At 46.6% G+C, this 23,339-nt stretch overlaps 1 protein-coding gene across 1 annotated transcript in view; it reads left to right on the forward strand.

The window, feature by feature from the left end:
• Positions 1-633: 633 nt before the first annotated feature.
• The window catches only part of MLLT6 (MLLT6, PHD finger containing), a 73,493-nt gene continuing 50,787 nt past the window's right edge, over positions 634-23,339 (forward strand). The window contains exons 1-2 of the mRNA XM_077252301.1: positions 634-791; positions 5,774-5,853. Of these exons, the coding sequence (XP_077108416.1) occupies positions 683-791; positions 5,774-5,853 (189 nt within the window). The 5' untranslated portion in view covers positions 634-682. The remainder of the gene's footprint in view (positions 792-5,773; positions 5,854-23,339) is intronic.

Below are 23,339 nucleotides of genomic sequence, written 5' to 3' on the forward strand. Positions count from 1 at the left end.
AACATTTTTAAGGAAATCCAATTGCAAAAATGATTTTTAGCTCCAAATACATTCAAGTAACATTTTTTTTCCCTAAAATGGATCATCCCTGTAAGATTCTATTGTTTTCTAGCTAGCCCAATCTAATCTGCCTGGCGCTTGTGTTCATTTTACAAGAAAATAAGACGCGTCATGTAATTGGTTGCTACAGGAGACTGCTCAAACGTTCCGCTCTTCTTCAAAGGTGACCCCAATGTTTTGGAAGCTTCATGACCCACGTATGACCAGTCAGGGGTGCACTGCAGTGCAGAATGCAGCTCCTACCCAAAAGCTACTCGTCCCCAGTCCCCACCCGCCTGTCTCAGCACAACAGCTCATCCCCTCACGTGACCTAAACCCCCAGATACACCACTTTACCATTAGCCACAACGAACCGACATGCACGTATCGCGCATGCGCTTTATAAGACACAACCTTGGCTACTACCGACGCTTTTGTACTTGATGGAAAAAAAATAAAACTTACTACACGCATGCGCATTGCGCGATATTAGTGTACCTACTGAGTTTCTGTACGCATGCGTCACGTCCCTAGAACTATGGTCGTCGCCCGGGGTGAGCGGAGCAGGTTGCGCATGCGCACTGGCCCCGGCAGGTCGGCCGCCCGGCCCCGGGGAGAGCAGTGGCGGCGGCTCCATGGGAGGATGAAGGAGATGGTTGGAGGCTGTTGCGTGTGCTCGGATGAGAGGGGCTGGGCCGAGAACCCACTGGTCTATTGTGACGGCCACGGGTGCAATGTGGCGGTGCACCAAGGTGGGGCAACGCGTCCTGGGGGAGGGGCAAGTATTGACAGAAGGGGCGGTAGATAGACACCTTTGGGGCAACTGTTCGGGTGAACGAGTCAGGTGTATGGAGATGGGCAGTGGTGGGAGCTCACTACGTAGTAAGGGTTAATAATGGGGCACGGGCTATTTACATATATGCTAATGAGGTGTCAGTAGCTTGTATTTACCTAGGTGTCATCTAAGCCAGTGCTAGCACTCATTACTGTGCAGAGGTGTGTAATCTTTATTTTATATAGCGCTAACATATTCCGCAGCGCTTTACAGTTTGCACACATTATCGTTGCTGTCCCCGTTGGGGCTCACAATCTAAATTCCCTATCAGTATGTCTTTGGAATGTGGGAGGAAACCGGAGTGCCCGGAGGAAACCCACGCAAGCACGGAGAGAACATACAAACTCTTTGCAGATGTTGTCCTTAGTGGGGCTTGAACCCAGGACCCCAGCACTGCAAGGCTGCTGTGCTATCCACTGTGCCACCGTGCTGCCCACTGTATACAGATATGTACTAGCACTCATTACTATGCAGATGGTGCTGTATACAGATATGTACTAGCACTCATTACTATGCAGATGGTGCTGTATACAGATATGTACTAGCACTCATTACTATGCAGATGGTGCTGTATACAGATATGTGCTAGCACTCATTACTGTGCAGATGGTGCTGTATACAGATATGTGCTAGCGGTCATTACTATGCAGAAGGTGCTGTATACAGATATGTACTAGCACTCATTACTGTGCAGAGGTGCTGTATACAGATATGTACTAGCACTCATTACTGTGCAGAGGTGCTGTATACAGATATGTGCTAGCACTCATTACTGTGCAGAGGAGCTGTATACAGATATGTGCTAGCACTCATTACTATGCAGAGGTGCTGTATACAGATATGTGCTAGCACTCATTACTGTGCAGAGGAGCTGTATACAGATATGTGCTAGCACTCATTACTATGCAGATGGTGCTGTATACAGATATGTACTAGCACTCATTACTGTGCAGAGGTGCTGTATACAGATATGTGCTAGCACTCATTACTGTGCAGAGGAGCTGTATACAGATATGTGCTAGCACTCATTACTGTGCAGAGGTGCTGTATACAGATATGTACTAGCACTCATTACTGTGCAGAGGTGCTGTATACAGATATGTGCTAGCACTCATTACTGTGCAGAGGAGCTGTATACAGATATGTGCTAGCACTCATTACTATGCAGAGGTGCTGTATACAGATATGTGCTAGCACTCATTACTGTGCAGAGGAGCTGTATACAGATATGTGCTAGCACTCATTACTATGCAGATGGTGCTGTATACAGATATGTACTAGCACTCATTACTGTGCAGAGGTGCTGTATACAGATATGTACTAGCACTCATTACTATGCAGATGGTGCTGTATACAGATATGTACTAGCACTCATTACTGTGCAGAGGTGCTGTATACAGATATGTACTAGCACTCATTACTGTGCAGAGGTGCTGTATACAGATATGTGCTAGCACTCATTACTGTGCAGAGGAGCTGTATACAGATATGTGCTAGCACTCATTACTATGCAGAGGTGCTGTATACAGATATGTGCTAGCACTCATTACTGTGCAGAGGAGCTGTATACAGATATGTGCTAGCACTCATTACTATGCAGATGGTGCTGTATACAGATATGTACTAGCACTCATTACTGTGCAGAGGTGCTGTATACAGATATGTACTAGCACTCATTACTATGCAGATGGTGCTGTATACAGATATGTACTAGCACTCATTACTGTGCAGAGGTGCTGTATACAGATATGTACTAGCACTCATTACTGTGCAGAGGTGCTGTATACAGATATGTACTAGCACTCATTACTATGCAGATGGTGCTGTATACAGATATGTACTAGCACTCATTACTGTGCAGAGGTGCTGTATACAGATATGTACTAGCACTCATTACTATGCAGATGGTGCTGTATACAGATATGTACTAGCACTCATTACTATGCAGATGGTGCTGTATACAGATATGTACTAGCACTCATTACTATGCAGATGGTGCTGTGTACAGATATGTACTAGCACTCATTACTATGCAGATGGTGCTGTATACAGATATGTACTAGCACTCATTACTATGCAGAAGGTGCTGTGTACAGATTTGTGCTAGCGGTCATTACTATGCAGAAGGTGCTGTGTACAGATTTGTGCTAGCGGTCATTACTATGCAGAAGGTGCTGTGTACAGATTTGTGCTAGCGGTCATTACTATGCAGAAGGTGCTGTGTACAGATTTGTGCTAGCGCTCATTACTGTGCAGATGGTGCTGTGTACAGATTTGTGCTAGCGCTCATTACTATGCAGAAGGTGCTGTGTACAGATTTGTGCTAGCGGTCATTACTATGCAGAAGGTGCTGTGTACAGATTTGTGCTAGCGCTCATTACTATGCAGATGGTGCTGTGTACAGGTTTGTGCTAGCGCTCATTACTGTGCAGTTGGTGCTGCGTACAGATTTGTGCTAGCGCTCATTACTGTGCAGATGGTGCTGTGTACAGATTTGTGCTAGCGCTCATTACTGTGCAGATGGTGCTGCGTACAGATTTGTGCTAGCGCTCATTACTGTGCAGATGGTGCTGTGTACAGATTTGTGCTAGCGCTCATTACTGTGCAGATGGTGCTGCGTACAGATTTGTGCTAGCGCTCATTACTATGCAGATGGTGCTGCGTACAGATTTGTGCTAGCGCTCATTACTGTGCAGATGGTGCTGTGTACAGATTTGTGCTAGCGCTCATTACTATGCAGAAGGTGCTGTGTACAGATTTGTGCTAGCGCTCATTACTGTGCAGATGGTGCTGCGTACAGATTTGTGCTAGCGGTCATTACTATGCAGATGGTGCTGTGTACAGGTTTGTGCTAGCGCTCATTACTATGCAGAAGGTGCTGTGTACAGATTTGTGCTAGCGCTCATTACTGTGCAGATGGTGCTGCGTACAGATTTGTGCTAGCGCTCATTACTGTGCAGATGGTGCTGCGTACAGATTTGTGCTAGCGCTCATTACTGTGCAGATGGTGCTGTGTACAGATTTGTGCTAGCGCTCATTACTGTGCAGATGGTGCTGCGTACAGATTTGTGCTAGCGCTCATTACTATGCAGATGGTGCTGCGTACAGATTTGTGCTAGCGCTCATTACTATGCAGATGGTGCTGTGTACAGGTTTGTGCTAGCGCTCATTACTATGCAGAAGGTGCTGCGTACAGATTTGTGCTAGCACTCATTACTATGCAGAAGGTGCTGTGTACAGATTTGTGCTAGCGCTCATTACTATGCAGAAGGTGCTGTGTACAGATTTATGCTAGCGCTCATTACTATGCAGAAGGTGCTGTGTACAGATTTGTGCTAGCACTCATTACTATGCAGAAGGTGCTGTGTACAGATTTATGCTAGCGCTCATTACTATGCAGATGGTGCTGTGTACAGATTTATGCTAGCGCTCATTACTATGCAGAAGGTGCTGTGTACAGATTTATGCTAGCGCTCATTACTATGCAGATGGTGCTGTGTACAGATTTATGCTAGCGCTCATTACTATGCAGAAGGTGCTGTGTACAGATTTGTGATCGCTTATATGATGTGTTGACACGTGTGAGAAGGACGAGCTTTGGCCTCAGATGTTCCAGAGCGTATAGAGATCTCGGGGATGAAATCTGCAGGCTTCCTTTCCATAGTGCCGGTGTGTAGGTGATATCCGGAGGAGCACATGTACAGCGTCATTGGTTATGTCAGTATAGCGCTCACTGAGGGTGGTGTGGTTGCAGTGCGCGGCCCTATGTGGTTACTTGTTGTCCCCGACAGCGGATGTGGCTTCCATATGACTGTCGCTGTCACGATACAGGAAGCCAGCGCTGTGTGATAGTACAGAGCACTCTGACTTGTAGATCAAGGCATGGTTTGTGTTTTGGAGATGCACCTCTATGGGGGGGTGATTTATGTGTAGAAGAAATCCGTCTAATGCATGGTTCATTAAAGGTTAAAATTGTAATGCACTTTGGCAATTTACTTGTTATTAAAATCCTCTTTGCTCTCAAGAACAGAGGTATTCTTAACTTTTATGTATTGCTTGTTGCCTGGGATACCGGCCACCGCTGTAGTCTACTAGAGGTGGTCAAACATGCGCAGTGCTTACAAACTTTTTCCAGTAGAGCGTCTATACACAGCCTTGAAGTTGCTCAGATCTTTGAAGCCCACTGTTAGCTTCCATTCCGGCCAGGTTCAGTATCACTGCGGTGCTCCAATGCTGCAGAGGCTAAAGAAAGTATACAGACATTACAGCTGGGGATCACAGCTGATTCTTTTTGTGAGGTAAAGCATTTCCCTGCCTGTTTTTAAAAAGTATTACCTCAAAGAATAAATATTTGCTGTAATATCTGCACACTCTTTTGCTTCCGCCCCTGTCCAGGAGCTGTGGTATGTGCTGACCATGAACTGGAGCAACTCTACATGGTCAGACACAGCCATTACACAGTACACAGCAGGGGCACATTTATAAGATTATCTCAGCACAGGGACATTGTTTTTAAACACATCCAGTTGGATGGGAAGGGCTTTTTTATATTATGCCTCTCCTATGTTTGGCTAATAAAAACGACGTAGATGCAGGAGTTTTGATCGAGTTTTGTCCATTTACTGAGACCCCCCTCAAACAAGCACCAGAATTAACGTTCAGGAGTGCTGTCCCCATTTGGCTCCCATTTGCATGTGTACATTCCAATAATGTAGAGTAGTGATGGACAATATAGAAATGATAAAGCCCCCTGACATCACCAAGGAGAGTCTGGTGCTGCCGGACTGAGCTAATGTTGCTTTGCCCCTTTCCAGTGATTGGTAGTGGGTGTACATATTGGCCTTGTGTTGATTTTGTCTTCCCTTTTTAATCTTGTAATGTTTCTCCTTCTCCTTCCAGCATGCTATGGGATTGTACAGGTGCCAACAGGTCCGTGGTTCTGTCGGAAGTGTGAGTCGCAGGAGAGAGCCGCCAGGGTGGTAAGTAGTGATATATATGTGCCCATTATGGTTTCCCTCTCCCGTCAGCAGATGCATCCTGTGCCTGCAAATCCTGCTGTTCTTGGGAGCTGGTGACAGAGCTGTCGTGGGATTATATTTCTTCACTGCTTGTGATGAGAATGATCTGGTTTGTAAAGTGAGCAAGTAGTGTAAATCTGTTCCTTTAATGCCCTACTATATTATTGTAGGCTTTTAGAGCACATTGCACTCATCTTGGGATCCTGACTTTTACATTACATTCATTGTGTTTGAAGCATAGCCTTATCCTCTTATCGCTCCATGAATGATGTAATGTTACATCATGGAGGCTCAGGAGCAGAGCCCGCATCACTGACAGATTCCAGCTAATGACAATTACTGCTATTGACCTCTTAAATACTGTTGTATAGCAGTTTTTAAGTGCTGCAGTCTGTTTGGCGTCCACCAGTCCTCCAGCAATGCGGTCGCAGGGAGCTGTTGGTTTCCTATGACAGCTGGAGACCTGCTGAAGGCCCCTTGCCTGTAATGTTAGTTTTCCTGTGAATATGTACAGCAATACTGTTGTATTGCTAATTATAATGTAAGCATTCGCAGGTTCAAGTCCCCTACATGGACTAAAAAATAAAGTGAAAAATAAAATAAAAGTGTATAAAAACAAAAACCTAAAAATTCAATTCACCGCTAGATTTGCCCAGTTAAAAATTCAATACATTTACAAAATGTAAAAAAACACCCTCATAATTGGCACCAGTGCATCTATGAAAGTCTTATCTGTATATGCAATAAGAAGCAATAACAAAAATGTCCAACAAAACGGGTTAAATAAAAACTTCAACTCACCACACAAAAAGACACTATTGAAATAAAAAAAACTATAGATGTTTGGTATTTTTGTAATTGTCTTGACCTGGAGAATCACGTTTTCATTTCACTTTACTGCAAAATTAATGCTGTCAAAATAAAGTAAATGAAACCCCCAAACAATGGCAGAATTGTTATATTAAAAAACTCCTATCTATCTATCTGTCTGTCTGTCTGTCTATCTATCTATCTAATCTATCTTGCTCAAAAAAATAAAGGGAACACAAAAATCCCCCACCCTAGATATCACTGAATGAAATATTCCAGTTGTAAATCTTTATTCATTACATAGTGGAATGTGTTGAGAACAATAAAAATTATCAACGTAAATCACAACTAATATCCCACGGAGGTCTGGAGTTGGAATGTTGCTCAATATCAAAGTGGAAAATGAAGTTACAGGCTGATCAAACTTCAGTGGAAATGCCTCAAGACAAGGAAATGATGCTCAGTAGTGTGTGTGGCCTCCACGTGCCTGTATGACCTCCTTACAACGCCTGGGCATGCTCCTGATGAGGCGGCAGATTGTCTCCTGAGGGATCTCCTCCCAGACCTGGACTAAAGCATCCGCCAACTCCTGGACTGTCTGTGGTGCAACGTGACATTGGTGGATGGTGCGAGACATGATATCCCAGATGTGTTCAATTCAGGTCTGGGGAACGGGCGGGCCAGTCCATAGCTTCAATGCCTTAGTCTTGCAGGAACTGCTGACACACTCCAGCCACATGAGGTCTGGCATTATCCTGCATTAGGAGGAACCCAGGGCCAACCTCACCAGCATATGGTCTCACAAGGGGTCTGAGGATCTCATCTCGGTACCTAATGTCCGTCAGGCTACCTCTGGTGAGCACATGGAGGGCTGTACGGCCCTCCAAAGAAATGCCACCCCACACCATTACTGACCCTGTTGTGAATCTGCTTTTGGGCTCCTTCTGGTGGTGGCTAGTGGTACTGGTGACTCGGGTGTGTTTTCTTTCTCAGTTCACCTGTTTTCATCAGTAGTGGGGAGTTCCTATTTATTGAAGTAAGAAAAAACAAAGTCCAGCTCACCATATCGACATTCCCGGAGGCTCGGAGCACGGAACCGCTGTGTCAGGGCGTAGGCAAACATAAAAGGAAAAGAATCCAGCTCAACGATGCAGTGAAAGATCCGTAGCTTTATTTCACTTCAAAATAGCGTGTGAGGACAAAACATCAGCACATTAAAACCAAGATCAACGCGTTTCCGGTGACTGAGCACCCTTAATCATGATCATGATTAAGGGTGCTCAGTCACCGGAAACGCGTTGATCTTGGTTTTAATGTGCTGATGTTTTGTCCTCACACGCTATTTTGAAGTGAAATAAAGCTACGGATCTTTCACTGCATCGTTGAGCTGGATTCTTTTCCTTTTAAGTTCCTATTTATTCCTGCTCTTCAGTCATTGCCTTGCCGGCCATCAATGTAACCAGAGCCTTTCTGTTGCATGTTCCTGCTCCTAGACTACTGATCAGCTAAGTTGGACTCTTAGTCCTAAGTTTGTTTGCATTTTTTGTTCCAGTTTACAGTTATATCATTCTCTGTAGCTGGAAGCTCTTGTGGGCTGAAATTACCACTCCAGTGTCATGAGTTGACACATGAGTCTTAAAGTAATTTCAGGATGGTATTTTAAAAGGGTTTTCAGCTGACCGTGCAGTTCCCTTTTGTATCTTTCTACTATCTAGTAAGCGGACCTCGCTTTGCTGAACCTACCTTCATACTGCGTATGTCTTTTCCTCTGAACTCACCGTCAATATATGTGGGGGGCTTCTGTCTCCTTTTCGGGGGAATTTCCCTAGAGGTAAGCCAGGTCTGTTTTTTCCTCTACTAGGGTTAGTTAGTCCTCCGGCTGGCGAGAGACGTCTAGGGATAAAACTTAGGCACGCCCCCTGGCCACTATTAGTTGTGTGGTAGGTTTAGCTCACGGTCAGCTCGAGATTCCATCACCCAAGAGCTCGTCCGTTATTTATGTGTCCTGACGTTCCCCTGCCATTGGGAACCATGACAGTATGGCCGGCCAAGTGTTAAAACTGTTGGCAGAAGAAAGGAGAGAAAAAGAAGTCTGCAATTTTTATTTTTTTTTCTCCCTTGGTGCTTGCTCTATAGTGGAATCAGTTGCATTTCAGCTCTAATTGCAGTCTTTGTCTCCCTCTCCTTCTAACCCTTGAATGGCTCTGATCTCACCTGCTTAAAATGGATCCTCAGAGTTTGGCTACAGGTTTGAATAATCTTGCCACAAAAGTTCAAGATTTACAGGATTTTGTTATACATGCTCCTATATCTGAACCTAGAATTCCTATACCAGAATTTTTCTCCGGAAATAGATCTCGTTTTTTGAATTTCAAATATAATTGTAAATTATTTCTTTCTCTGAGACCTCGCTCCGCTGGAGATCCCGCACAGCAGGTTAAGATTGTAATTTCCTTGCTGCGAGGTGACCCTCAAGATTGGGCATTTGCATTGGCACCAGGGGATCCTGCGTTGCTCAATGTGGATGCGTTTTTTCTGGCTTTGGGGTTGCTTTATGAGGAACCTAATTTAGAGATTCAGGCTGAAAAAGCCTTGATGGCCCTGTCTCAAGGGCAAGATGAAGCTGAAATATACTGCCAAAAATTTCGTAAATGGTCTGTGCTTACTCAGTGGAATGAGTGCGCTTTGGCGGCGAATTTCAGAGAGGGTCTCTCTGATGCCATTAAGGATGTTATGGTGGGGTTCCCTGCGCCTACAGGTCTGAATGAGTCCATGACAATGGCTATTCAGATTGATCGGCGTTTGCGGGAGCGTAAACCTGTGCACCATTTGGCGGTGTCTTCTGAGAAGGCGCCAGAGAATATGCAATGTGATAGAATTCTGTCCAGAAGCGAACGGCAGAATTTTAGGCGAAAAAATGGGTTGTGCTTCTATTGTGGTGATTCAACTCATGTTATATCAGCATGCTCTAGACGCACAAAGAAGGTTGATAAGTCTGTTTCAATTGGCACTTTACAGTCTAAGTTTATTCTATCTGTGACCTTGATTTGTTCATTATCGTCAATTACCGCGGACGCCTATGTCGACTCTGGCGCCGCTTTGAGTCTTATGGATTGGTCCTTTGCCAGGCGCTGTGGGTTTAATCTAGAGCCTCTGGAAGTCCCTATACCCCTGAAGGGTATTGATTCTACGCCATTGGCTAGTAATAAACCACAATACTGGACACAAGTGACTATGCGTATGACTCCAGACCATCAGGAGGTGATTCGCTTCCTTGTGTTGTACAATCTACATGATGTTTTGGTGCTCGGATTGCCATGGTTACAATCTCATAATCCAGTCCTTGACTGGAAAGCAATGTCTGTGTTAAGCTGGGGATGTCAGGGGGCTCATGGGGACGTACCTTTGGTTTCCATTTCATCATCTATTCCCTCTGAGATTCCGGCATTTTTGTCTGATTATCGTGATGTTTTTGAGGAGCCTAAGCTTGGTTCACTCCCTCCTCACAGAGATTGCGATTGTACCATAGATCTGATTCCAGGCAGTAAATTTCCAGAGGGTCGTTTGTTTAATTTATCCGTACCTGAACATGTTGCTATGCGAGAGTATATTAAGGAGTCCCTGGAAAAGGGACATATTCGTCCTTCTTCATCTCCCTTAGGAGCCGGTTTTTTCTTTGTGTCTAAAAAGGATGGCTCTTTGAGGCCGTGTATTGATTATCGACTCTTGAATAAAATTACAGTCAAATATCAGTATCCTTTGCCACTGCTGACTGATTTGTTTGCTCGAATAGAGGGGGCTAAGTGGTTCTCTAAGATTGATCTTCGTGGGGCGTATAATTTGGTGCGAATTAAGCAGGGGGATGAGTGGAAAACCGCATTTAATACGCCCGAGGGCCATTTTGAGTATTTAGTAATGCCTTTTGGTCTTTCAAATGCCCCTTCAGTCTTTCAGTCCTTTATGCATAACATTTTCCGTGAATATTTGGATAAATTTATGATTGTGTATCTGGATGATATTTTGATTTTTTCGGATGACTGGGACTCTCATGTCCAACAAGTCAGGAGGGTTTTTCAGGTTTTGCGGGCTAATTCCTTGTGTGTGAAGGGTTCTAAGTGTATTTTTGGGGTTCAAAAGATTTCTTTTTTGGGGTACATTTTTTCCCCTTCTTCCATTGAGATGGATCCTGTCAAGGTTCGGGCTATTTGTGATTGGACGCAACCTACTTCTCTTAAGAGCCTTCAGAAATTCTTGGGCTTTTTTAATTTTTATCGTCGATTTATAACTGGTTTTTCGGATGTTGCTAAACCTTTGACTGATTTGACAAAAAAGGGTGCTGATGTTGCTGATTGGTCCCCTGCTGCTGTGGAGGCCTTTCGGGAGCTTAAGCGCCGCTTTTCTTCTGCCCCTGTGTTGCGTCAGCCTGATGTTGCTCTTCCTTTTCAGGTTGAGGTCGACGCTTCCGAGATCGGAGCTGGGGCGGTTTTGTCGCAGAAAAGTTCCGACTGCTCCGTGATGAGACCTTGTGCGTTCTTTTCTCGAAAATTTTCGCCCGCCGAGCGAAACTATGATATTGGTAATCGGGAGCTTTTGGCTATGAAGTGGGCTTTTGAGGAGTGGCGTCATTGGCTTGAGGGGGCTAGACATCAGGTGGTGGTATTGACCGATCACAAGAATCTGATTTATCTTGAGTCTGCCAAGCGCCTGAATCCTAGACAGGCGCGCTGGTCGTTGTTTTTCTCTCGGTTTAATTTTGTGGTCTCATACCTACCAGGTTCTAAAAATGTGAAGGCAGATGCCCTTTCTAGGAGTTTTGAGCCTGATTCCCCTGGTGATTCTGAACCTAACTCTAAAATAGCTAAAAGCACAAAAAGAGGATTCAGAGATCCTCCAAAAATGAGAAAAAACAGCAAAACAAGGCAGAGATGCTTACCTGCCTAGGCCTCCAAACAAATGCACTATCAGGATGCAGTGGACCCATGTGGTCAAGATGAAAAAAACACAGGTGCAGCATAACCGATGAGGCAGCCACTCACGGCCTACCAAACTAATGGAGGGGGTGGCTGCTTGGCACATTGCTGCACATAAAAAACTTGTATGTGGCGCTGTTCACACAATGCCTTGTTTTGCTGTTTTTTTCTCATTTTTGGAGGATCTCTGAATCCTCTTTTTGTGCTTTTAGCTATTTTAGAGTTAGGACTCATGAGCGTGGGGACCCTTGACGTGGGTCATGAGCTTCTTTATTTTGGCCAAAATATCAACTAATACCTCACATAAAAATATTTTTTTATGTGTTTTTTGCACTTTTTTTCGGGGTGCAGTTGGGCCCATTTTTCTCTTGTAAACTGTGGTGTCTGTTCACATGGGGTGCATTTGGATAGCGCTGGGCAGGCCCGCCTGATCTAATAGAAGGGTGTCACTACTAGGCCTGCCTGGATGCTGTGCATCTCCATTGTGTGAACAGCGCCACATACAAGTTTTTTATGTGCAGCAATGTGCCAAGCAGCCACCCCCTCCATTAGTTTGGTAGGCCGTGAGTGGCTGCCTCATCGGTTATGCTGCACCTGTGTTTTTTTCATCTTGACCACATGGGTCCACTGCATCCTGATAGTGCATTTGTTTGGAGGCCTAGGCAGGTAAGCATCTCTGCCTTGTTTTGCTGTTTTTTCTGATTCTGAACCTACAGGTATCCTTAAGGATGGGGTGATATTATCTGCTGTTTCCCCAGACCTGCGACGGGCTTTGCAGGAGTTTCAGGCGGATAGACCTGATCGTTGCCCGCCTGGTAGACTGTTTGTTCCTGATGATTGGACCAGTAGAGTCATCTCGGAGGTTCATTCTTCTGCGTTGGCAGGTCATCCTGGAATCTTTGGTACTAGGGATTTGGTGGCTAGGTCCTTCTGGTGGCCTTCCCTGTCTCGAGACGTACGAGTTTTTGTGCAGTCTTGTGATGTTTGTGCTCGGGCCAAGCCTTGTTGTTCTCGGGCTAGCGGATTGTTGTTATCTTTGCCTATTCCGAAGAGGCCTTGGACTCACATCTCTATGGATTTTATTTCTGATCTCCCTGCTTCTCAGAAAATGTCTGTCATCTGGGTGGTGTGTGACCGTTTTTCAAAGATGGTTCATTTGGTACCTTTGCCTAAGTTGCCTTCCTCATCCGAATTGGTTCCTCTGTTTTTTCAAAATGTGGTTCGCTTGCATGGTATTCCGGAAAATATCGTTTCTGACAGGGGGACCCAGTTCGTGTCTAGATTTTGGCGGGCATTCTGTGCTAGGATGGGCATTGATTTGTCTTTTTCGTCTGCGTTCCATCCTCAGACTAATGGCCAGACGGAGCGAACTAATCAGACCTTGGAGACTTATTTGAGGTGTTTTGTGTCTGCGGATCAGGATGACTGGGTTGCCTTTTTGCCGTTGGCAGAGTTTGCCCTCAATAATCGGGCTAGTTCTGCCACTTTGGTTTCTCCTTTCTTTTGCAATTCGGGGTTTCACCCTCGTTTTTCTTCCGGTCAGGTGGAGTCTTCGGATTGTCCTGGAGTGGATACTATGGTGGATAGGTTGCATCGGATTTGGGGACAGGTGGTGGACAATTTGAAGTTGTCCCAGGAGAAGACTCAGCATTTTGCCAACCGCCGTCGTCGTGTTGGTCCTCGTCTTCGTGTTGGGGACTTGGTGTGGTTGTCTTCCCGTTTTGTCCCTATGAGGGTTTCTTCTCCTAAGTTTAAGCCTCGGTTCATCGGTCCTTATAGGATTTTGGAGATTCTTAACCCTGTATCCTTTCGTTTAGACCTTCCGGCATCTTTCGCTATCCATAATGTCTTCCATCGGTCGTTGTTGCGGAGGTATGAGGTGCCGGTTGTTCCTTCTACCGAGCCTCCTGCTCCTGTGCTGGTTGAGGGTGAATTGGAGTATGTTGTGGAGAAAATTTTGGACTCCCGTATTTCCAGACGGAGACTACAATATCTGGTTAAGTGGAAGGGTTATGGTCAAGAAGATAATTCTTGGGTAACTGCTTCTGATGTTCACGCCTCTGATTTGGTTCGTGCCTTTCATAGGGCTCATCCGGATCTCCCTGGTGGTTCTTGTGAGGGTTCGGTGCCCCCTCCTTGAGGGGGGGGTACTGTTGTGAATCTGCTTTTGGGCTCCTTCTGGTGGTGGCTAGTGGTACTGGTGACTCGGGTGTGTTTTCTTTCTCAGTTCACCTGTTTTCATCAGTAGTGGGGAGTTCCTATTTATTCCTGCTCTTCAGTCATTGCCTTGCCGGCCATCAATGTAACCAGAGCCTTTCTGTTGCATGTTCCTGCTCCTAGACTACTGATCAGCTAAGTTGGACTCTTAGTCCTAAGTTTGTTTGCATTTTTTGTTCCAGTTTACAGTTATATCATTCTCTGTAGCTGGAAGCTCTTGTGGGCTGAAATTACCACTCCGGTGTCATGAGTTGACACATGAGTCTTAAAGTAATTTCAGGATGGTATTTTAAAAGGGTTTTCAGCTGACCGTGAAGTTCCTTTTTGTATCTTTCTACTATCTAGTAAGCGGACCTCGCTTTGCTGAACCTACCTTCATACTGCGTATGTCTTTTCCTCTGAACTCACCGTCAATATATGTGGGGGGCTTCTGTCTCCTTTTCGGGGGAATTTCCCTAGAGGTAAGCCAGGTCTGTTTTTTCCTCTACTAGGGTTAGTTAGTCCTCCGGCTGGCGAGAGACGTCTAGGGATAAAACTTAGGCACGCCCCCTGGCCACTATTAGTTGTGTGGTAGGTTTAGCTCACGGTCAGCTCGAGATTCCATCACCCAAGAGCTCGTCCGTTATTTATGTGTCCTGACGTTCCCCTGCCATTGGGAACCATGACATGACCCACTGCCAAACCGGTCATGCTGAAGGATGTTGCAGGCAGCAGATCGCTCTCCACGGCGTCTCCAGACTCTGTCACATCTGTCACATGTGCTCAGTGTGAACCTGCTTTCATCTGTTAAGAGCACAGGGTGCCAGTGGTAAATTTACCAATCCTGGTGTTCTGTGGCAAATGCCAAACGTCCTGCACGGTGTTGGGCTGTGAGCACAACCTCCATCTGTTGGGCACTCAAACCATCCTCATGGAGTCGGTTTCTAACCGTTTGTGCAGACACATGGAGGTCATTTTGCAGGGCTCTGGCAGTGCTCCTCCTTGCACAAAGGCTGAGGTAGCGGTCCTGCTGCTGGGTTGTTGCCCTCCTACGTCCCTCTCCACGTCTCCTGGTGTACTGGCCTGTCTCCTGGTAGCACCTTCAGCCTCTGGACACTACGCTGACAGACAGCAAACTTTCTTGCCACAGCTCGCATTGATGTGCCATCCTGGATGAGCCACTTGTGTGGGTTTTAGAGTCCATCTCATGCTGCCACGAGTGTGAAAGCACAAACAACATTCAATAGTGACCAAAACATCAGCCAGAAAGCATTGGTACAGAGATGTGGTCTGTGGTCCCCACCTGCAGAACCACTCCATTTTTGAGTGTGTCTTGGTAATTGCCGAGTGATCTATTTCAAGTGTTTATTTCTGTTAATGTTGATGATAATGGCTTACAGCCAATGAAAACCCAAAAAGTCAATATCTCAGTAAACTAGAATAATTAACAAAAAACACCTGCAAAGGCTTTCTAAGCATTTAAAAAGATCCCTTAGTCTGTTTCAGTAGGCTCCACAATCATGGGGAAGACTGCTGACTTGACAGATGTCCAGAAGGCAGCCATTGACACACACTCCACAAGGAGGGTAAGCCACAAAAGGTCATTGCTAAAGAAGCTGGCTTGACCACAGAGTGCTGTATCCAAGCATATTAATGGAAAGTTGAGTGGAAGAAATAGGTGCACAAGCAACTGGGATAACCACAGCTTTGAAAGGATTGTTAAGAAAAGGCCATTCAAAAATTTTGGGGAGATTCATGAGGAGTGGACTGCTGCTGTAGTCATTGCTTTAGGAGCCACCACACACAGACGTATCCAGGACATGAGCTACAAGTGCTGCATTTCTTGTGTCAAGCCACTCATGACCAATAGACAATGCCAGATGCATCTTACCTGGGCCAAGGAATAAAAGAACTGGACTGTTGCTCAGTGGTCCAAGGTGTTGTTTTCAGATGAAAGTAAATTTTGCATTTCATTTGGAAATCAATGTCCCAGAGTCTGGAGGAAGAGTGGAGAGGCTCACAATCCAAGCTGCTTGAGGTCTAGTGTGAAGTTTTCACAATCAGTGATGGTTTGTGGAGCCATGTCATCTGCTGGTGTAGGTCCACCGTGTTTTATCAAGACCAAAGTCAGCGCAACTGTCTACCACAAAATTTTCGAGCACTTCATGCTTCCCTCTGTCGACAAGATTTTTAGAGATGGAAATTTAATTCTCCAGCAGGACTTGGCACCTGTCCACCCTGCCAAAAGTACCAATACCTGGTTTAAAAACAATAGTATCACTGTGCTTGATTGGCCAGCAAACTCACCTGACCTTAACCCTTAGAGAATCTATGGGGTATTGTCAAGAGGAAGATGAAACACCAGACCCAACAATGCAGACGAGCTGAAGGCTGTTATCAAAGCAACCTGGGCTTCCATAACACCTCAGCAGTGCCACATGCTGATTTCCTCCTTGCCACGCCGCATTGATGCAGTAATTGATGCAAAACGAGCCTCGACCAAGTATTGAGTGCATTTACTGAACATACATTTCAGTAGGCCAACATTTTGGATTTTAAAATCCTTTTTCAAGCTGGTGTTATAAAGTATTCTAATATACTGAGATAATGACTTTTGGGTTTTCGTTGGCTATAAGCCATAATCATCAACATTAACAGAAATGTACACTTGAAATAGATCACTCTGTTTGTAGCGACTCTATATGATATGAGTTTCACTTTTTGTATTGAAGAACTGAAATAAATTAACTTTTTGCTGATATTCTAATCTTGTGAGAAGTGTGTGTGTGTGTGTGTGTGTGTGTGTGTGTGTGTGCGTGTAAGATAAAAAAAAGAAATGAAAAAATTATGGCTATTTGAAAACTAGAGGGGAAACAATGAAAGCCCAAAAATGAAAATTGATGCAGCATCCGTAAGGGATTAAAGGCGTTGTCTAGGCAGAATGTGCTTGCTGTCACTTTCCTGATTCCAGGGCTGGCTGCTCCATGGTGTTCTTCGGTAATGGAAGTGGTCGCATCATCGTTCGACCAGCCACTTGACCGCTGCAGCTTATGATAGGCTGAAGTGGTCAGGTGACTTGAACTGTGTGTCATTAAAAAAGCATGCAAGTCTCCTGACCACTGCAGCCCATCACAATCTAGAGCAGTCTTGTACAGCGCATTCTTGTCTTCCGGTAATGGTGCAGACTACAAAGTGGAATGTGCTGGATCCAGGTGAGGGACAGCAGGGAAGTATAATTTTTGTTATTTTTACAGAACACTTAGCCCCCAAGTAACAAGCACTTTTTGCCTGCCCATTAAGCAAACAACAATTTTTGTTGAAATCCAAGTATTTATACTGCATATGGTACTTATCTGGTGATCAGCCTCGACACCGTTGTGCCTTCCCATGTTTCATTCATCCCCAATGATCTGATTTAAATTTTACTTTTTGGAGCTATCAGCCACAGTGAGAAGACTGAAAGGAAACCTTTACCCATCCTCGGGATCAGAAGGAAAAACTTGCTCTCTAGGGCAGACTCTATTATGGATAGAGATGAACGGATCAGATAGAGTTTAAGTTCACCTGATCCCCGCAGATTTTACCAGGAACTTTGATTCGCAGAAAAGTTGTGTCCCCCCCCAAACTAAATGTCTCATCATTCTATGCAGACCCCAGGGCATAATAAGTCAGATAAAAAAAATTCTTATACTCAACTCATACTTGCTTTTTTGTCCATCTGCTTCCTGCCCACTGTCTGGTCCTCCGCACCTTAGGCTACTTTCACACTAGCGTCGTACGACGCACGTCGCAATGCGACGTGGCGACGTATCGACGCAGACTGTGATTAGAAAACACAATGGTGGCAGCGGATGCAGTTTTACAACGCATCCGCTTCCCCATTTTGATGTCCGGGGAGGCAGGGGCGGAGTTCCGGCCGCGCATGCACGGTCGGAAATGGCGGACATGACGCACCAAAAAACGTTACATATAACGTTTTTTTGTGCCGACGGTCCGACGCAACATGACGCAACCGTCGCACGACGGTTGCGACGTGTGCCAATCCGTCGCAATGCGTCGCTAATGCAAGTCTATGGAGAAAAAACACATCCTGCAAGCAATTTTGCAGGATGCGTTTTTTTTCTACAAAACGACGCATGGCGACGTGCAGTGCACGACGCTAGTGTGAAAGTAGCCTTAGTTGCGTCTCATCTGTGGCCAGTCTTCAGTCTAGGCCAGGGCTTCCAGCCACAAGTGGCACACAGAGCATGTGCAGTGAACTCCAGGTCTTAGGCCTCATTCACACATCACTTTTTTCCAGGACGTCCCTCCTGACAGCACCCTGGAGGATGTCCTCCTCCCCTTTGCTGGGACAGGAAACACACGAGAGTTTAAAAGGTCATGTCCCACCCCCAATCCTCAGTGTTTTTCCTGTTCCTGCAAGGAGGGACGCACGAGAGAAGCTGCGCAGGCTTACCGGAGCTCGGGGGGATTGTGCGGCTTGCCAATACCCTTCCCCTTGTCAAGTGGCTCAGGGTAGAAACTCTCCAGGCGGGGAGTCCCTCTGCTCCAAAGACCAGGAGTGGGACGAGGCTCCTGGTGGCAGCCGCTCCTCCCAGTGGGAGGCTCTCGGCTGCGGACGCGGTTCCATGTGGCAGGGAGTCGCGGCATTCAGAGCAGCGTCTCGCCCTACATGGCGTCTTCCGGAAACTCCGAGGGAACCGCGTCACTTCCGGTATCACGGCATCCGGTAACGTCACTTCCGGTGGCGTCGTAAAGCGGGGAAGTGCGTGCGCTCCAGCGCTGGAACGCATAGCAGCAATGGCGCTCCTATCCAAGTGTCCGGAGCCACGGGGACTATTCTACCTACAGTAAAGGTGCCATGGAAGGAGACATGCCAGGCGAGGAAGGGGTAAGTGCGCATAGCGCAGACTTCCCTCACTGCACATCCAAGCAGGCCTATCCTATATCTACTCCCTATCTTATGTCATTTAAGGATAAGGGAACCCCCGCTGTTCCCCCCCCGCTCCAGCTAAGAAACCCGGCAAGGTCTCTGCAAAGTCCAACAGGTGCCCTATATGCCACGTGAAGCTCCCGGAATCCCATGGCAAATCCTTGTGTGCATCTTGCACATCTAAGGTTATGAGGGACGAACAGGCTTCGCTTTTGTCAGAGATGAGGTCCGTAATCCGGGAAGAAGTTCAGGCTTCCTTGTGCAGTATTTCAGGGCAGTCCAGCCCCATCCCTGGCCGCAAGAGAGCCAGACGGGAGCGAGACTTGAAAGAGCCGGAGTTTAGTTCTGAGGACAGGTCCGACCCAGAGGACTCAGTCTCAGAAGAAGAGGGGGAGCTCCCCTCAGGGAGCCATGACTACCATAGAAAATACCTCTTCCAGGCGGAGGAGACGAATGAACTTGTGCAGGCAGTGCGAAGCACGATGCAGATAGAAGAGACATCTAAGCCACAATCCAGACAGGATCTGATGTTCGGGGGACTTATGTCACGTCGACAGTCTTTCCCTTTAGTGAACATATTAAAGCTATGATACTGGAAGAGTGGAAGGAGGTTGAACGTCGGCTGGTACTGTCTCGTGACTTTAACGCTCGCTTACCATTCGAGCCTGAGGAAGTCAAGCTATGGGAAGAAATACCCAAAATAGACGTTCCGGTGGCAAAGGTTGCCAAAAAGACAGCCATACCCTTTGAGGACTCATCAAGTTTGCACGATCCCATGGACAGAAAGGCTGACATACTTCTTAAAAGGGCCTGGGAATCTTCTGCGGCCCTAATTAAGACTAACATAGCAGCCACTTCGGTGGCCAGATGTATGTACCTATGGATGGGGCAATTGGAAGAGCACCTGTCCAATAAAACCCCGAGGTCCGACATATTGAGCTCCCTTCCTATTATGAAATCAGCCATGGCCTTTCTGTCCGATATGACAGCAGAGTCAGTTAGATTCTCAGCTAGAAGCGGCTCGTTATCTAACGCGGCTAGAAGGGTGGTTTGTCTAAGATCCTGGTCAGGAGATAATGCCTCTAAGGGTACCGTCACACATTGAAATTTCCATCGCTACGACGTTACGATTCGTGACGTTCTAGCGATATCGTTACGATATCGCTGTGTCTGACACGCTACTGCGATCAGACACCCTGCTGAGAATCGTACGTCGTAGCAGATCGTTTAGAACTTTCTTTCGTCGCTTGATCACCCGCTGACATCGCTGGATCGTTGTGTGTGACAGCGATCCAGCGATGTGTTCGCCTGTAACCAGGGTAAACATCGGGTAACTAAGCGCAGGGCCGCGCTTAGTAACCCGATGTTTACCCTGGTTACAAGCGTAAACGTAAAAAAACAAACCGTACATACTCACCCGTCGGTGTCCTTCAGGTCCCTTGCCGTCTGCTTCCTGCTCTGAGTGCCGGCCGGAAAGTGAGAGCAGAGCGCAGCGGTGCTGCGCTCTGCTCTCACTGTACGACTGCACTCAGAGCAGGAAGCAGACGGCAAGGGACCTGAAGGACACGACGGGTGAGTATGTACTGTTTGTTTTTTTACGTTTACGCTGGTAACCAGGGTAAACATCGGGTTACTAAGTGCGGCCCTGCGCTTAGTTACCCGATGTTTACCCTGGTTACCCGGGGACTTCGGCATCGCTCCAGCGCCGTGATTGCAACGTGTGACCACAGTCTACGACGCTGGAGCGATGATTATACGACGCTGCGACGTCACGAATCGTGCCGTCGCAGCGATGAAAATTTCAATGTGTGACGGTACCCTAAGACCAAGCTCTGCTCAATCCCCTTTTCAGGGTCAAGAGTATTTGGTCCGTCTCTAGATACTATTCTAGAGTCTGCCTCTGATAAAAAGAAGGGTTTTCCAGAGGACAAACCTAAGTGGTCTCAGTCCTTTCAGAAGGGATTCCCCTTCAGGAGACAGTACGATTTCAGAAGGGGTAGATCCAATAGAGGATCTTATAGGGGTTCCCCTAGCCAGGGCAATAAGAACAAGAGTTTCTTCTTCAGCTCCTCCTCTAAGTCCAAAACACAATGACGCCACATATATCGGGTGAAGGCTCCGCCACTTTGCAGAGAGTTGGGCCCAAATCGCTCAGAATCAGTGGGTCCTCCGGACGGTGGCGGAGGGATACAGCATCGAGCTGTATTCCCCTCCTCCAGAAAGATACATCGCACCTACTATGGTCACGCAAGGCTCTGCCATGCTGTTAGACTTGCAAGAGATGCTCTCTTCAGAAGTCATAATTCCGGTCCCGCCACTAGAAGTAGGCCAGGGACACTACTCTTCCCTATTCTCCATCACAAAGCCATCCGGCGACTCCCGCACGATAATAAATCTGAAACCTTTAAATGCCTGGGTCAGGTACAAAAGGTTCCGTATGGAATCCATACAATCAGCAATTCACCTCATAGACCAGGACGCTGTGATGTGCACTCTCAACCTGAAGAGTGCCTATTATCAGGTCCCCGTCCACCCCTCATCTCAGAGGCTTCTGAGGTTTGCTGTAGCTCTGCCGTCCCGGACCTGTCACTACCAGTTTCAATGCCTTCCCTTCGGGCTTGCATCAGCACCTCGTATATTCACAAAGTTGGTGTCGGAGATCGTCGCCTTCCTGAGAAACCAGGGAATCAGAATAGTTCCATATCTCGACGACTTGCTCCTTGTAGCAAGATCGCCAGAGACACTATCAGCCCACAGGATCCGGACTGTATCGGTAATGGAACAATTAGGATGGGTCATAAACTGGCAGAAGTCCGACCTGACTCCGGAACACAGGAAGACCTTCTTGGGAGTGTGTTTAGACTCCAGAAGCAGGATATCCCTACTGCCCGAAAACAAGTTGGGAGGCAATCCAGACCCAGATCAGGCTCCTACTGGAGCACAGAGCCTCAATAAGGATGGCTATGAGAATACTAGGTCTAATGACGGCCTGTATACCATGTCTCAGATGGGCACAGTCTCATAAAAGACCTCTGCAGAGGTTAATTCTCTCCAAATGGGATTGTCGCCAGTATTCACTGGACAGTATTTTGAAGCTAACAAATCCAGTACGAAGGTCTCTCCTCTGGTGGACACAGCCAGAGAACCTAAGAGTTGGAGTACTATGGTCTACTTCCCCCTACGTGGTAGTCACTACAGATGCCAGTGCATGGGGCTGGGGAGCCCATCTAAAGGGCAAGATCCTACAAGGAAGGTGGCCAGCAGATGTCATTCACAGCTCCTCCAACTTCAAGGAGCTGTATGCGGTGTGGGAGGCCTTGAGAAGAAATCGATACACTCTTGCGAATTGTCATGTCAGGATACTATCCGACAATGTGACAACGGTCTCTTTCCTGAAACATCAGGGGGGCTCAAGACACCATCTGCTCCAGGATCTAGCAGGAAGAATATTTCGCTGGGCGGAAAATTCGGTCCTATCTATTTCTGCAATCCACCTGGAGGGCTCTCAAAACGTCATAGCAGACTATATGAGCAGAAGGCGGGTATTCGCAACAGAGTGGGAACTCAACCAGGATATCTTCCAGGATTTATGTCTTCGTTGGGGAACCCCCAGTATAGACCTGTTTGCAAACAGAAGAAACTCGAAGGTCTCAAGATTCTTCTCTCTGAACCCACTGGACCTCCCGGAAGGGGTAGACGGCCTGAGCCAGGACTGGACGGAACCCCTCTCATATGCGTTTCCACCTCTGGCACTGATCCCAGCCTTTCTCCGAAAGATCAAGGAGGATCAAGCTCAGGTTATCTTGATTGTTCCATACTGGCCAAGAAGGAGCTGGTTCCCTCTGCTAGCGGACTTGGCGATCGAGAACCCAATAGAGCTTCCTCTCAGGGAGGATGTAATCCACCAGGGTCCAGTTTATCACCCGAATCCAGAGAAACTCCATCTCTCAGCATGGATCCTGAAGGGGACATCCTGAAGGCAAGAGGCTTATCAGATCAAGTGATAGCCACTATTAAATCCAGCAGGAAGCCAGTCACATCGGCAATCTATTTAAAAGATCTGGAAGCATTTCTGTCTGGAGGGTGGCAGGTCTGAGGTTGCGGCAGACACTCCTGACATACCTAGAATCCTAAATTTCCTGCAGGCTGGGTTCAACAAGGGTGTTAGACCAAGTACCTTGAAAGTGCAGATCTCGGTACTTAGCTCTTTCTTTGACTATCCCCTAGCATCTCACCCGTGGGTGGTCAGATTTATACGAGCTACTCAGAGGTTGCGCCCCACCATTAGGCAATTGACGCCTCCCTGGGACCTCAACTTGGTCCTCAGATTCCTAACCCAGTCCCCTTTTCTGTATGTTAAGCTAGTGCTTTATGTGAAATACAAACCCTGCAGCACGTGTGCTGCACCCAACGCGTTTCTCCTGTGACTTTAACAAGGGAACAGGTGATCACATTTAATCACTTTTGTTATTTTTTTTTTTTAATTATGAACAAGTTTGTTATTTTCCAGAAGTAGAACATTATTTTTGTTTACTGAT

This window comes from Ranitomeya variabilis, chromosome 4 (assembly GCF_051348905.1).
Source record: "Ranitomeya variabilis isolate aRanVar5 chromosome 4, aRanVar5.hap1, whole genome shotgun sequence".
Classification (NCBI taxonomy): Eukaryota; Metazoa; Chordata; class Amphibia; order Anura; family Dendrobatidae; genus Ranitomeya; species Ranitomeya variabilis.